This window comes from Papaver somniferum, unplaced genomic scaffold, assembly GCF_003573695.1.
Source record: "Papaver somniferum cultivar HN1 unplaced genomic scaffold, ASM357369v1 unplaced-scaffold_125, whole genome shotgun sequence".
In the NCBI taxonomy this organism is placed as follows: Eukaryota; Viridiplantae; Streptophyta; class Magnoliopsida; order Ranunculales; family Papaveraceae; genus Papaver; species Papaver somniferum.
This window is the reverse complement of record NW_020621603.1, coordinates 6,756,106-6,769,582: the sequence shown is the minus strand read 5'-3', so window position 1 is coordinate 6,769,582 and position 13,477 is coordinate 6,756,106. Positions and strand designations below refer to the sequence as shown.

General features: G+C 34.9%; 1 protein-coding gene across 1 annotated transcript; it reads left to right on the top strand.

Moving 5' to 3' along the window:
* The first annotated feature begins 5,058 nt into the window (after nucleotides 1-5,058).
* Nucleotides 5,059-7,567, top strand: LOC113331264. The gene is made up of 4 exons (XM_026577992.1): nucleotides 5,059-5,296; nucleotides 5,603-6,111; nucleotides 6,375-6,674; nucleotides 6,944-7,567. Exons 1-4 carry the CDS (start codon nucleotides 5,059-5,061, stop codon nucleotides 7,565-7,567), a joined length of 1,671 nt encoding a protein of 556 aa, XP_026433777.1.
* The last annotated feature ends 5,910 nt before the right edge of the window (nucleotides 7,568-13,477 follow it).

Sequence of the window (13,477 nt, the reverse complement as noted above, 5' to 3'; positions counted from 1 at the left end):
AATCAGGTTTTCATCTAACGGTGGATATTGATTGCTTTGTAACTAAGGCAAAACCCTGATTTGAAAGGCTATATAAAGGAGACATCTAGTATTGTGCAAAACTAATCCCCACACCTTACGTGTGATACTAGTTTGCGTGCTAGAGTCGTTTCTCCTTTAACCTTTGGTTTTCTTCTTCTAAAACCAGGTTAACAACTTAAAGACTTCATTGGGATTGTGACGCCAGACCGATACTACTTTTATCGTAGTTGTGTGATTTGATCTTGCATCTTCTATCGTAACAGTACAATCATATTGATTGGCTTGAGATCGTGAGAGTTCTCCGATAGGAAAGATATAAAAAGTAATCACAAACACCTTCGTCTTATCGTTTGTGATTCCACGACATCTTGTTTCGCTACCATACGATTAAGATTGTTGTGAGGTGATTGATTAATCTAGACTTTTCTTCGGGAATATAAGACCTGATTATCAATTGGTTCCTATTCACCTTGATTATTATCAAAATATGGAACAAAACTTTTAGGGTTTTTCTGTGGGAGACAGATTGATCATTTGATAGACTTTTCTGTGTGAGATAGATTTGTTTATTGTTAAAGCCTGCGATTTTGGGTCGTAGCAACTCTTAGTTGTGGGTGAGATCAGTTAAGGGAATCAAGTGCGCATTATCCTGCTGGGATCAGAGGCGTAGGGAGTAAAATTGTACCTTGGATCAGTGGGAGACTGATTGGGGTTCAACTATAGTCCAGTCCGAAGTTATCTTGGAGTAGGCTAGTGTATGTAGCGGCTTAATACAGTGTGTATTCAATCTGGACTAGGTCCCGGGGTTTTTCTGCATTTGCGGTTTCCTCGTTAACAAAATTCTGGTGTCTGTGTTATTTCTATTTCCGCATTATATTTGTTTATATAATTGAAATAATACAGGTAGTGTGTTTGAATCAATCAATTGGAAATCCGACCTTTGGTTGTTGATTGATGTTGATTGATCCTTGGACATTGGTCTTTGGTACCGTCCAAGTTATTCCTTGTGTTTGATTATAGACTCGCTGATTTCTATTAGCTTGAGTGAATCAAAACAAAAGAGAGATATTAACTCCTTGAGATACTTTTACCTAGATTGAGTCTGACTGTCTAGTTGATTCTCTAGAAAGTGTTTTGTAGTTAGTCCATACAGATTGCTAAATATTGGGTGGTGTTGTTAGACCCCTGTTTTTTCAAAAAGACCACCACTATCGCCCACAGAAGGAATGTATATTGGTCAAATTCACTGTCATACCAAGCTTTCCTAACAAACCAACTTGTAATTTTCATCATCTTAGTTTCCTATACCATACAAATCCCACACCTTTGATTATTAATCAAATTCTTTAGGTGCACAATTTTTTAATAAGAATTAAGCCCTCTAATGTTCCAATTGACCATTTTAAAATCCATCTAAAATATTTATATTTGCATTAACATTTTCCATCTCTTTTGAATTACCAGAACTCCGACCGTCCATAATATTATAATATTGATAAATTTTATTGTACTGAAAATATAATTTAATAATAAAATAATGATAGCCAAAATTTTACAAACCTAATAATATTTTACAGTAAAATAGAAGAAAGTGTAACAGTAAAATTAGCAGCGTTAATAATAAATGCTTCAAAATAATAAAAGAAAAAAAAATAACGGGTAGCTAGCTCAGCTGGTCATCTCCGTTCCTCAAAGGTTGAGGCGCTCAAAGAGGTCATAGGTTTGAGTCCCCGATGGTGCAGTATTGAAGAATTTGACATGCTAGGTAGAATCAACTTGCCCCCCTTACGACATAATCAGCCCCCTACCCGCTTCGGCTCCCTTGGTTGATTCCTCATGAGGCTCGCTGGTAGGCTAGCACGACAACCTGTTCATTTAATGTAGTAGTACGTCGTTGGATCTTAGCCTGTTAGGCTTCCAACTAGTTTCATGTAATAATCGTTATAGACTCACATAAGGAAGGTAGGCTAGCACGACAACCTGTTCATTCAATGTAGTAGTACGTTGTTGGAGCTTAGCTTGTTCGGCTTTGTTGGAGCTTACCTTGTTAGGTTTCCAACTAGTTTCATGTAATAATCGTTATAGGCTCACGGAAGAAAGGTAGGCTAGCACGAAAACCTGTTCATTCAATGTAGTAGTACGTTATTGGAGCTTAATTTGTTAGGCTTCCAACTAGTTTCATGTAATAATAGTTATAGGCTCACGGAAGGAAGGTAGGCTAGCACGACAATATGTTCATTCAATGTAGCAGTACGTTGTTGGAGCTTAGCTTGTTAGGCTTACAACTAGTTTCATGTAATAATCGTTATAGACTCACGGAAGGAAGAAAAAAAGGGAATGAACTTGGGGTTTATAATTGTATTTCGGTTAATAAGTTGGGCGCATACCTACTCCTACTCCCCAAATAGTTAATAATTTGGGTGCATACTTACTCCCTACATATTTATTTACAACCGGGTCATTCCACTGTTCCAAACCACTTGTACAATCATCATGGGATAATCCAGATAACAGAAGTGCAAGAGTGGTGATCCCTCAGATACAAGCTCAAGAGAGCAAGGAGACTGATCAAGCCATTGTTCAAAATGAGCAAATGGAGGAAGCAACCATGCATGCAGAAGTAGCTCTGGCATTAAATGAGGTTCAACAGATGCATGCAGACTTGAATACGGGAAATGCAGAATCTTCTCAGATGGGATGACTCATCATCAGAGACAAGAAAAGTCGTTACAAATAGTTGGCCATGTGGACGTCCCAGTCACCAATATTGAATGCAATGCTCAAGGTATGTTACAAGTTGTTATTAATAAAAATAGAGAGAGAGAAGATGATGTTGAAAGGAATGGAAAGAGAGTGAAAATGGATAAGGGTCAATCAAGTCATTTTTTAGACTCTATTTCTACCCAGGAAAATCAAAATAAAGAGATAGATCCAGAAATTAATCAGCAATTTTCTTCATTATATGAAAACCTAAATAGAAATGTTGGAGGAGATTTGGGTATGCTAAAATCTTACTTAACTTTGGGAGAATTTGATGTATCAGTTGAAGATTTTAATGCACAGAATACAGTCCTGATGATATGGTTAATCCAAGATTGTATAAAGAACCTCTTCATATTTAATCCATCATTTCGAGATAAATCAATCAAGACAGTATGAAGCTAGTTCAGTTGGAGAATCTTCAGAACATACACATATAATTTTGGATGACCATGTTCAATCTCCTAATTCCTACCCCTCTTATCATGGAACAGTGTCAGAGCAAAATCAGGCAAAAGCTCTCCACAACAAAAATCAAAGTGCTTCCAACCAGGTATTTTCCCTTTCTATTCACTTGTTTCTAGATCCTTCAATTCCAGTTTTAAATTCGATCCCTGCTTTGATTTCTTACTTTTATGAGTTCGAGTCATTAGATAATTGTATTGAAACTGTCAATAGTTGGGTAAGTCATAAAATGAAACTTCTGGCATGGAATACCCAAGGTTTTGGGTCTAAAGATTCTAGAGATTACTTGGAGGATATCATAAAAGATTATAAACCTGATGTTCTATTTTTATCTGAAACTAAAACATCAGCTGAAAAGCAAAAATTTTAACTCAGAGATATTGTTTCCCTAATTCTTGGTTTGTTAGTTCTGTTGGTTTGTCGGGGGGTTTAATTCTATTATGGAAAGATGGGTTTCCCTGTGAGATAGTGAGTAGTACTGATAACATGATTCATGTCTTAATTCAATCAAATCTATCTAAGGAGGAATGGCTGCTAACATGCATGTATGTCTCTACCAACGTAGATGTGAAAAAATTACAATGAAACTTCGTTAAGGAGCTCAGTGATAATGTTTTTCAACCTTGGGTGCTATTTGGTGATTTAAATTTTCATATTCAGGACAAGGTTCATGATGTTAGCAACAATTCAAATGATAAATGGGTCAATAATTTACTAAACTCGGCAGGCCTTATAGATTTGGGTTATGTGGGTCATAATTATACGTGGTCCAATATGTCTAATGGTAGAGGATATAAAAGAGCCAGAATTGATATGGCCTTGCATAATGCATTTTGGCAAATTCAATACCCTGACTCGAAACTATATCACTTGCCTTTTAGAGCCTCTGATCATTGTCTCATTGTCCTTCTCACTGAGGCAGAGGAACAAAGGTCTTATAGATCATGGAAGTTTTACAAATGTTGGTTAAGGGATAAAAACTGCATGGAGGTAATAAATTTTGCATGGCATAATCAATCTACAGGATTTAATCTGCTTGAAAAACTAAATAGTACGCGTAAATCTTTGGCTAAGTGGAATAGGGAAGATTTTGGACACATTAATAGAAGAATTAAATACTTGAAAGAGTATCTCTCTTATGTGCAATCTCTTCCCTATAGTGATTCTAATAGTAATAAGAATCAAGAAATTATTGAGAATCTCTCTCACTGGGAAAAGATTGAAGTGGAATTTTGGCAGAAAAAATCTGGAGATAACTGAATTTTGGAGTCTGACAACAACACAACGTATTTCCATTCTAAAGCTAATAGAAGACGTGCAAGAAACAACATCACTGCTCTTAGGGATAACCCAGGAAAATGACTTTATCAAAGGAAAGACTTAGAGAATTTGCTCACTAATCACTTTTATTTAATTGCTACTTCTTCCAATCCTCATTTACCTACTTCTTCTTTTAGCGTGATTAAGAAACTCATTACTCCTGCTGAAAATGACCAACTTATGATTATGCCTACTAAACAAGAAATCTATGACACCCTTAAGGGTATGTAGCCTTGGAGTGCACCAGGTCCAGACGGGTTCCCTGTTGGTTTTTATCTAACTCAGTGGCCTATAGTTGGTGACGATATCACAACTTTGATCCAAAAAAATTTCACCACGGAAAAAATGCCAGCTGATTTAAACCAAACTATTACCTGTCTCATACCTAAAACCAACTAACCTTCAACCCCTAACGATTACAGTCCAATTGGTCTCTGTAATTGTTCTTATAAAATTATCTCAAAATTGATAGTACTTAGAATGAAACCGTTAATGGATAAACTGATATCTCCTTCACAGGTGGCTTATGTTCCAAAAAGGCTAATAAATGATAATATCATTCTGGCCCATGAGCTTATTCATTCCATGAAGAGATCTAAGAAAAAAACTCCATTAGTGGCTCTCAAGCTTGACATGTCGAAAGCTTTCGACAGACTCGAATGGTCTTTCATTGATAAAATGTTATTGCATCTGAGATTTAGTGATGATTGGAGAACTATCATTCAACAATGTATCGCAACTACTGCGATTTCCATACGGCTTAATAGTAGTATTTGCAATCCTTACATTTCATCTAGAGGATTAAGACAGGGAGACCCTTTGTTTCCCTATCTGTTTATTTTGTCGATGGAATATTTATCAAGAATCTTACAGGAGGCTTAAAATAATAATTTAATTCAGGGCATTAAAATTTCGCAAAAATCTGCTCCAATCAATCACTTACTCTTCGCAGATGATTGCTTGTTGTTTTTCCAAGCTTCAGAGAAAGGAATTTCGCATATCTCTGATATCTTGAAAGAGTTTGGTTCTGTGTCAGGGCATCTTATTAATTATTCTAAGTCTTCGGCTTTTATTTGTGGTGATATCTCTCAAGAAGAAAAACTCTCCATCACAACAAGACTAGGAGTTAAAAAGCTGTGTTCTTCTGATAAGTATCTTGGTCTGCCAATTCTTCTAGGAAAGTCGAAAGTGTCTTCTTTTCATTCTTTGAAAGATTCTTACAACAAAAGATTCAGTGGATGGAATTCTAAGACTCTTAATCAGGCTGCTAGAACAACCATGGTTAAATCAGTTTTAAATTCGATTCCAGCTCACTATATGAGTAATTTCAAAATGCCAAAAACAACTCTGCAACAGTTAGATACTTTACAAAGGAATTTTTGGTGGGGTCATAAAGGAAATAAAGGTATCAATTTTATTTCTTGGAATTCTCTATGTGTTTCAAAAGAAGATGGTGGATTGGCTTTTCGTAACTTAGAACACTACAACTTGGCTCTCCTAACTAAATTAGCTTGGAGGTTGTGTACAAAACCAGGCAGACAATGGGTTAAAAATATGAAACAAAAATATTCACCTCATTGTGAATTCCTACATCTTCAGCAAAAAGTCCAAAACTCTTCATGGATATGGAAGGGTATATAATCAGGTCTTCGTTATGTAAGGAAATATCACAGACGGGATATAAGAAATGGCACTAAGGCGTTAGTGTGGTATGATAGATGGATTATGGGTTTAAATGAACCTCCACTTCCAAAGGATAATTATAGAGGTCTGGATAGGATTGTTATGTCTCTGATCTTATGCCACAGAGTCCTCGGAGATGGAACAGTAATTTGATTAATGCAGTTTTCCCAGAAAATATCGCCAATTTAATCCTACAGATGAGATTAAGTCAGTATGGTGAAGATAAATTAATCTGGGAGCCAAATAGTTCAGGAGAATTTTCAGTTAAATCTGCTTATAAAGCTATTAACAATGATTCCTCTCTTCGATCTAGCCAACAAAGTTCTTTTCCAAAAGTGGTTTGGAAGAATTTATGGAAGGCAAAAGTTCCTCATAAAGTGAAGTTGTTTCTCTGGAAATGTTTGAGAAATATAGTTCCTACCCTGGTTAAAATTAGCCATTATAAAGGAGGAATATAGACTAAATTCCCTCTTTCTAACTGTCAAGATGAAAATCTGCAACATCTCCTTATGAATTGTGAGCATGCAAGATCGATCTGGTTAAGAATGAATGTCAATGTTGGTAACATTCAAGGACAAAACATCAATGTTTTGTCCTGGATTTCTAGTTGGTTTGAAAATGCAAATCATTCTCAGGATAACTTGATTTGGTTGTACACATTAATGTGCACGGATTGGTATATTTGGAAAAGCAGATGCAACAAAGTCTTTCAGATAAACGAGTTAGCTGTTGGTTTGCTTGTCATGAAATTAGAAACCTAATTCAAAATTGTTTGAAAGATAATCAACAGATAGATCAGAACTCTTCTGAAAGAGCAACGCAAAGTTGGTCTCCTCCTAAAGATAACTACCTTAAGATTAACATTGATGCCTTATTTGATCATAATACAAAAGAAATTGGAGTTGGTCTAATAATTCGAGATTCTGCAGGTTCAGCCAAAGGAATCAGGGGAAGGTACTTCAATGGTGGAGTGAATCCAGAGCAAGCTGAGTGTGTGGCCATGATTGAAGCTATACAGTGGGCCAAGGAACTCAATTTAAACAATGTTCTCCTTGAATCAGATTGTAAAAATGTAGTTACTGCCATCAACAATGTCATCTCAACTGTTCAATGGACAAACCAGAGCTATGTAGATGGAATAAGACATATACTGTCTTCTGCTATGTATTTTGGTGTTGGTTATGTAAAAAGATCGGCAAACAATATAGCTCATGTAATAGCACATGAAGCTAGATCTCAGAAAACTTCTTTTGATTTTGGTGATGACATCCCATATAAAATTGAAATGTTGGTAAGGGATGAAAAGAAGTTATTGTAGAAGTTATGTAATATCATGTTTTACTCCATCCGTCCTAAATTATTAGTCCGCTTTGACTAAGTCAAGATATTAAGGAGACCGAAGGAGTGTACAAAACTACCCCTATTAAATGGTACATTTTTACTAAAATTAATAGGAGTATATGGAGTATGTAAGAAAAATACATTGGTAATTATAATATATATAGAAATATTTAAATAGAAGATTAAAATAAAAATATTTATGAATTGATTTAGTAGATTTGTTTCCTATTGAGAAAGATATCATTTAATATTTAGATTGATGATATTTATAATAATTTTATAATTATAAAAGTTTGAAGGATATATTTGAGAGTTTGACTAAAAAATATGACTATAAACAAAAACTGGACAGTAGTTTAGGACAGACGAAAATAGAATAGAAAACAGAAATTTTAGGACAGAAGGAGTAATAGATAGTTTGTTTGCATCAACAAAAAAAAAAAAAAAACACTCGTACAGTCGTACCCTATTTCCAACGGCACGACACCTGAGATTGTAGACATGCGTATATAAGTAGCCTAAAAAAATTAATGTGTCCATTCAAATAAAAAAAAAATGATCAGTGATGTGTTAACATGGGGTCCATCATAAGATGCTAAGAACAACATGGTTTTGCCTGTTTGTCATGTTTATGTTGTTAAAAACGGAACGCTCCATCATTGGGTTAATGGTCTACCAAATTCAGGATACCAAGATGGTTGAAGATGACTTCAAATCTTGTCTTAAGGTTATTAGACATAGGTCCATTCAAAGCGAAAATCAACTAATTCATCATCAGATGTGGAATATCGCTAACCTATTTGGACGTGGTTTGGTAAGGAAATTTCTATGGAATGAACAAAATTTTGTTCATTTTATTCCCACTATGAATTTAACAAATGTGAAAAATGAGTGACCAAATCAATAAATTTGACGGATTGTTTACTGCGGACCAAAAAGAGATGCGCGTCTCATTTAAAACCGTGTGGATTTACTTCACATGCCATTGGGAGATGTTAACACGCCAGCGGATACCATCAAATGCCAACATCTATATCTCAATCAGCCATCCAACGAAATTCAGCTCATTTCAAACTTAAATTTTTTACTCTCTACACCTTTACCTCTAAATTTCTCAATTTCCTATTATCTCAATACCATTTTTTCCTTGTTTTTCACACACAACTATTCACATCATCCCAATCTATCAGAAAAAATTCTAATAATCCATTTTTCCAACAAATGTGGAACCGCGCGGTTGATATAAACCCGCTAGCAGATGAAGTAAATCCGCGCGAATTTCAGCCAACCGTTAGCTGGTGATGTTAATACACCAGCAGATGACCATCAAACGCCAACGACTATATCTCAATCCAACCATTCAACGACTCTTACTCTTTTCATTATAAATTTAGCTCATTTCAAACTTAAAATTCACGCCTTCTAAACCTTTACCTCTAAATTTCTCAATTTCAAATCATCTAAATACCATTATTTTTCACACACAACTACTCATGCCATCCCAATCTATCAAAAAAAATTCTAACAATTTTTTTCTAATAATCCATTTTTCTAACAAATATGGCAAAACCACGCGGATTTCAACCAACCGCCAGTTGTTGATGTTAACACGCCAGTGGATGACCATCAAACGCCAATGGATATATCTCAATCCATCCATCCAAGGACTCTTACTCTTTTCATTATAAATTCAGCTCATTTCAAACTTAAAATTCACATCTTCTACACCTTTACCTCTAAATTTCTCAATTCCATATCATCTCAATACCATTTTTTCCTTGTTTTTCACACACAACTACTCATACCATCCAATCTATAAGAAAAAAATACCAACAATTCATTTTTCTAACAAATATGGCAAAATCGCAAGGTCGATAAAAACCCGCAGATGAAGTAAATCAGCGCGGATTTCAATCAACCGCTAGTGGTGATGTTAACACGCCAGCGGATGACCATAAAACGCTAATGGCTATATCTCAATCTAGCCATCCAATGACTCTTATTCTTTTCATTATAAATTCGGCTCATTTCTAACTTAAAATTCACACATTCTACACATTTACCTCTCTAAATTTCTCAATTTCCTATTATCTCAATATAAACCATTTTTTTCTTTTTTTTCACATATAACTACTCATATCATCCCAATCTATCAGAAAAAATTCTAATAATCCATTTTTCTAACAAATATGGAAAAACCGCGAGGTCAATATAAACCCGCTAGCAGATGGAGTAAACCCGCGCGAATTTCAGCCAACTGCCAGCTGGTGATATTAACACACCAACATATGACCATCAAACGCCCACAGTTATATCTCAATCCAGCCTTCCAACGGATCTTACTCTTTTCATTATAAATTCAGCTCATTTCAAACTTAAAATTCACACCTTTTACACCTTTACCTCTAAATTTCTCAATTTCAAATCATCTCAATACCATTTTTTCCTTGTTTTTCATACACAACTACTCATATCATCCTATCAAAAAAATAAATAAATCCAATAATCCATTTTTTTAACAACTATGGCAAAACCGCGCAGTCGATATAAATCCGTACGGATTTCAACCAACCGCCAGCTGGTGATGTTAACACGCTAGTGAATGACCAGATGAATACCTCCTTGATTAATTATATGTAGCTAATTTTTATTTTTATTTAGTAGTTAAGTTTAATTTAAGTGTTATTGCCTTAACTTATCAATTAATTTAAATACTCTCAGTGCATTACATCTAATTAAAATAAACAATATGAGATTGAAAAACAACTTCTATCGGCCTCGGCCTCGGCCACTCTGTGTTAGAGCATAGCTCGGTTGAACCTACTAAGCGTTGGTATGTCAAGTTTGGTTGTCATATTTTAGTATCAAAACTCATCGAGAGTCGCTTGATTAAATACTAGAGTCAACTTCGTTTAGGTTAAACTAGAAAGTCCAAGAATATTGAGGAGTACAAGTATTACTCCGAAGACCTAAAGAATGTGAAGAAGTAACGACTACAACGAGGACATCATCATTCCACTTGAGGTTAGTAATATTGATCTTGTTTCAATTCCTAACGTATCTTTCAAGTTGGATTATGTTGAAAACGTAACATGCAAAGCTGTATATATATATATATATATTACTTTAGTGGTTAGATTCGGTCATAACATTATGATCAAAGTGTCAAGGAATTTATTGAATTACAAAGTATAAACGCTTATCTTTTGGAACTTCGTAAACACGACATCAACATAATCTTTATGTATAGTCACTTGATTATGTGTAAGATATAAGTATGATTTCACCCTAGGAAAAATGTTTTACAACATTTGTTTAAAGTAAATACATATATGAACTTGTTTCATAATCGAAAGGAAATCATGATTGGTCGGGTTCTTTATTGAATATCTTTTGAATGACCAATATAAGATGACAAGGTAGAACCTATCTTAACTTGTTGAAATTTGAGGTATCACCAGTCATAGCCTATACTGTGTAGCATGTTGTAATCGTTCACAAGCTACTTTGTGAAGCATGGTGTAACTGATCACAAGCTACATTGGGAAGTTAGTTGTAATCGGTCACAAGCTACCTTTTGGAAGCAAGGTGTAACCTATCACAGGCTAATTTAGGAAATTAGTTATAATCGGTCACAAGTTACTTTGGGAACCAAGGTGTAACCGATCACAAGCTAACTCGGGAAGTAAGGTGTAACCGATCACAAGCTACCTCTGGGAAATAAGGTGTAATCGGTCACAACCTAGTTTGGGAAGCATGGTATAACCGATCACAACTCACATTGTGAGTCATGGTAGAACCGATCCCAAGGAGCAAAACTGAGTTTCCAATATTCACATATCTCTTTATGTTTTGTGTGAAGCTTGGAATTAAGGTTTGCTGAGAAACTTCTAGATGTCGACATTATTTGAACATGTACATAACTCTTATCATTAATTGTTCAAATATATTCCTTGATACTCAAGGTGATCCCAGGACCGAAAAATTGAAAAGCATTTAACTATAATTTTCATAATATATATGTTTTAATTACGAACAATTAAAGCATATCCTATGAAAAATATTATTAGTTAATGCGCTAGACTAATAATAAAAGTTTTCTAAGGGAGTTTTCGGAAATATGGTTTGGTAATTAATTGGGAATAGGAAAACTGAAATTAGGTACTTTAATGTGAATATTTTGAGAATATTTTCGGTTTTGGAATTTCCTTGTTGTCCAAACAATCTTGGTCTATAAATACTTGAGTTTTCATTTTCTGCAAACTATCCTAAGAGCCAGGCAAACTTCATTCTTGTCGTTTCTGGTGGAGCCGTCTATTTGGAGAGGAAAGTATCCTAATTAGGCGAAATCTCTTACGACCGCTCGTTTAAAAATATTTGTGGGATCAAGAAGCTCTACGAGTAACGTTGGTGGGAAACTAGATAATTGCATTGTTATTTTAGTTTTCGATTCTTGATTTGATTGACTAACAGTTGTTGAAACTTTGATTGCACCTGGTTTGTTTATTCTTGAGAACCTTTTCTTCTGATATAAGGCTCACTCAAACTAGATCAAAGTATTGACAAGATCTTTACAACCATTTTCGGATCTAAAGACATCTTGTGATAATCCATTGTTTACAGAGTTCGTCCTGTGTGTGATTGATCGCAAGAGGATTCAAGTGGTGTTGTGCAGGTTATTATTGAATACAAACTAAGATCTGAAGACGATAAAGTTTTTATTATTAGTTTTCGTATCTTGTGAATTGTGTGCACAAACCTTGATCGGCTGGGATCCAACTAGAATTGTGTTTATCGTTGATAAACATGATTGGCTAGTTGCTTAGGATCATCAATTATCATTTGGTGGTTTTCTTCAATATCCGGATCTGGTACTTGTAAATCTGAATCTAAGTTACTGATTCAGATTGATCTAAGCAGACAAAGGATTTTATTAGGTTAAACAAAAGAGCCTTGGTCAACGACTCATAATTTCTTATTACCAAGATTGAATAGAGTGGTTACCAAACAGATTTGTCCTTTATTGTCTGGAATGCGATCAAAAGGATTGGTGATTCACATGCGTGACTCTAGAAGTCGAAGGTGCAGGGATACTGAGGAAACTAAGTAGCTAGGTACTCTACTTGATCTCAATTACACAAAGTTGGTATTAAATTTTGTATAGCGGCTTAATTATGAGAGTATTCAAAACTGGACTTGGTCCCGAGGTTTTTCTGCAGTTGCGGTTTCCTCGTTAACAAAATCTTGTTGTGTCATTTACTTTGTTTTCCGCACTATAATAATTATTATAATTAAGTAAATTACACACGTACGTTAATCCGAATTACTTGACATTGATCTTAATAGTCAATCGGTTATTACCGTAACTATTGTCAAGTAAATATCTTGCTATCGTATTGTTTAAACCTCGTCCATAAAAAATCACACAAGGTATAAGACTTAAGTCGTATTGTCTCGACTATGTCCATATACGATCACTTAATATACCGAACTTATGGGTTGATATTTAAAAGATTGTGGTGTATTTGGGTACCCTCGTTTTTTCAATTGGTATCAGAGCAGGCAAAAACGAAAAGATCTAACAATATGTGTTTGGTATGATCCAACCTATGAGATTTGAATCTATGGATGATTCAGATAACGTACCATCAAGATTAAATATTCTACAAGACAATTTATTTGATGTAGAAGAAAACTATTTTGTGTTACTGAAAATGATAAACGAATATGTTGAACAAAACTAGTCGTTGGCTGAAAATATCACCAATATCTTGATTGATAAAGGATTGGTCAAGGAATGCTTTAAGCTTCACAAAAAGGAGTCTCATCAAAGTGTTAGAGCACTGCTCGGTCGAACTCGCAAGCGTTGCTATCTCAAGCTTGTTTG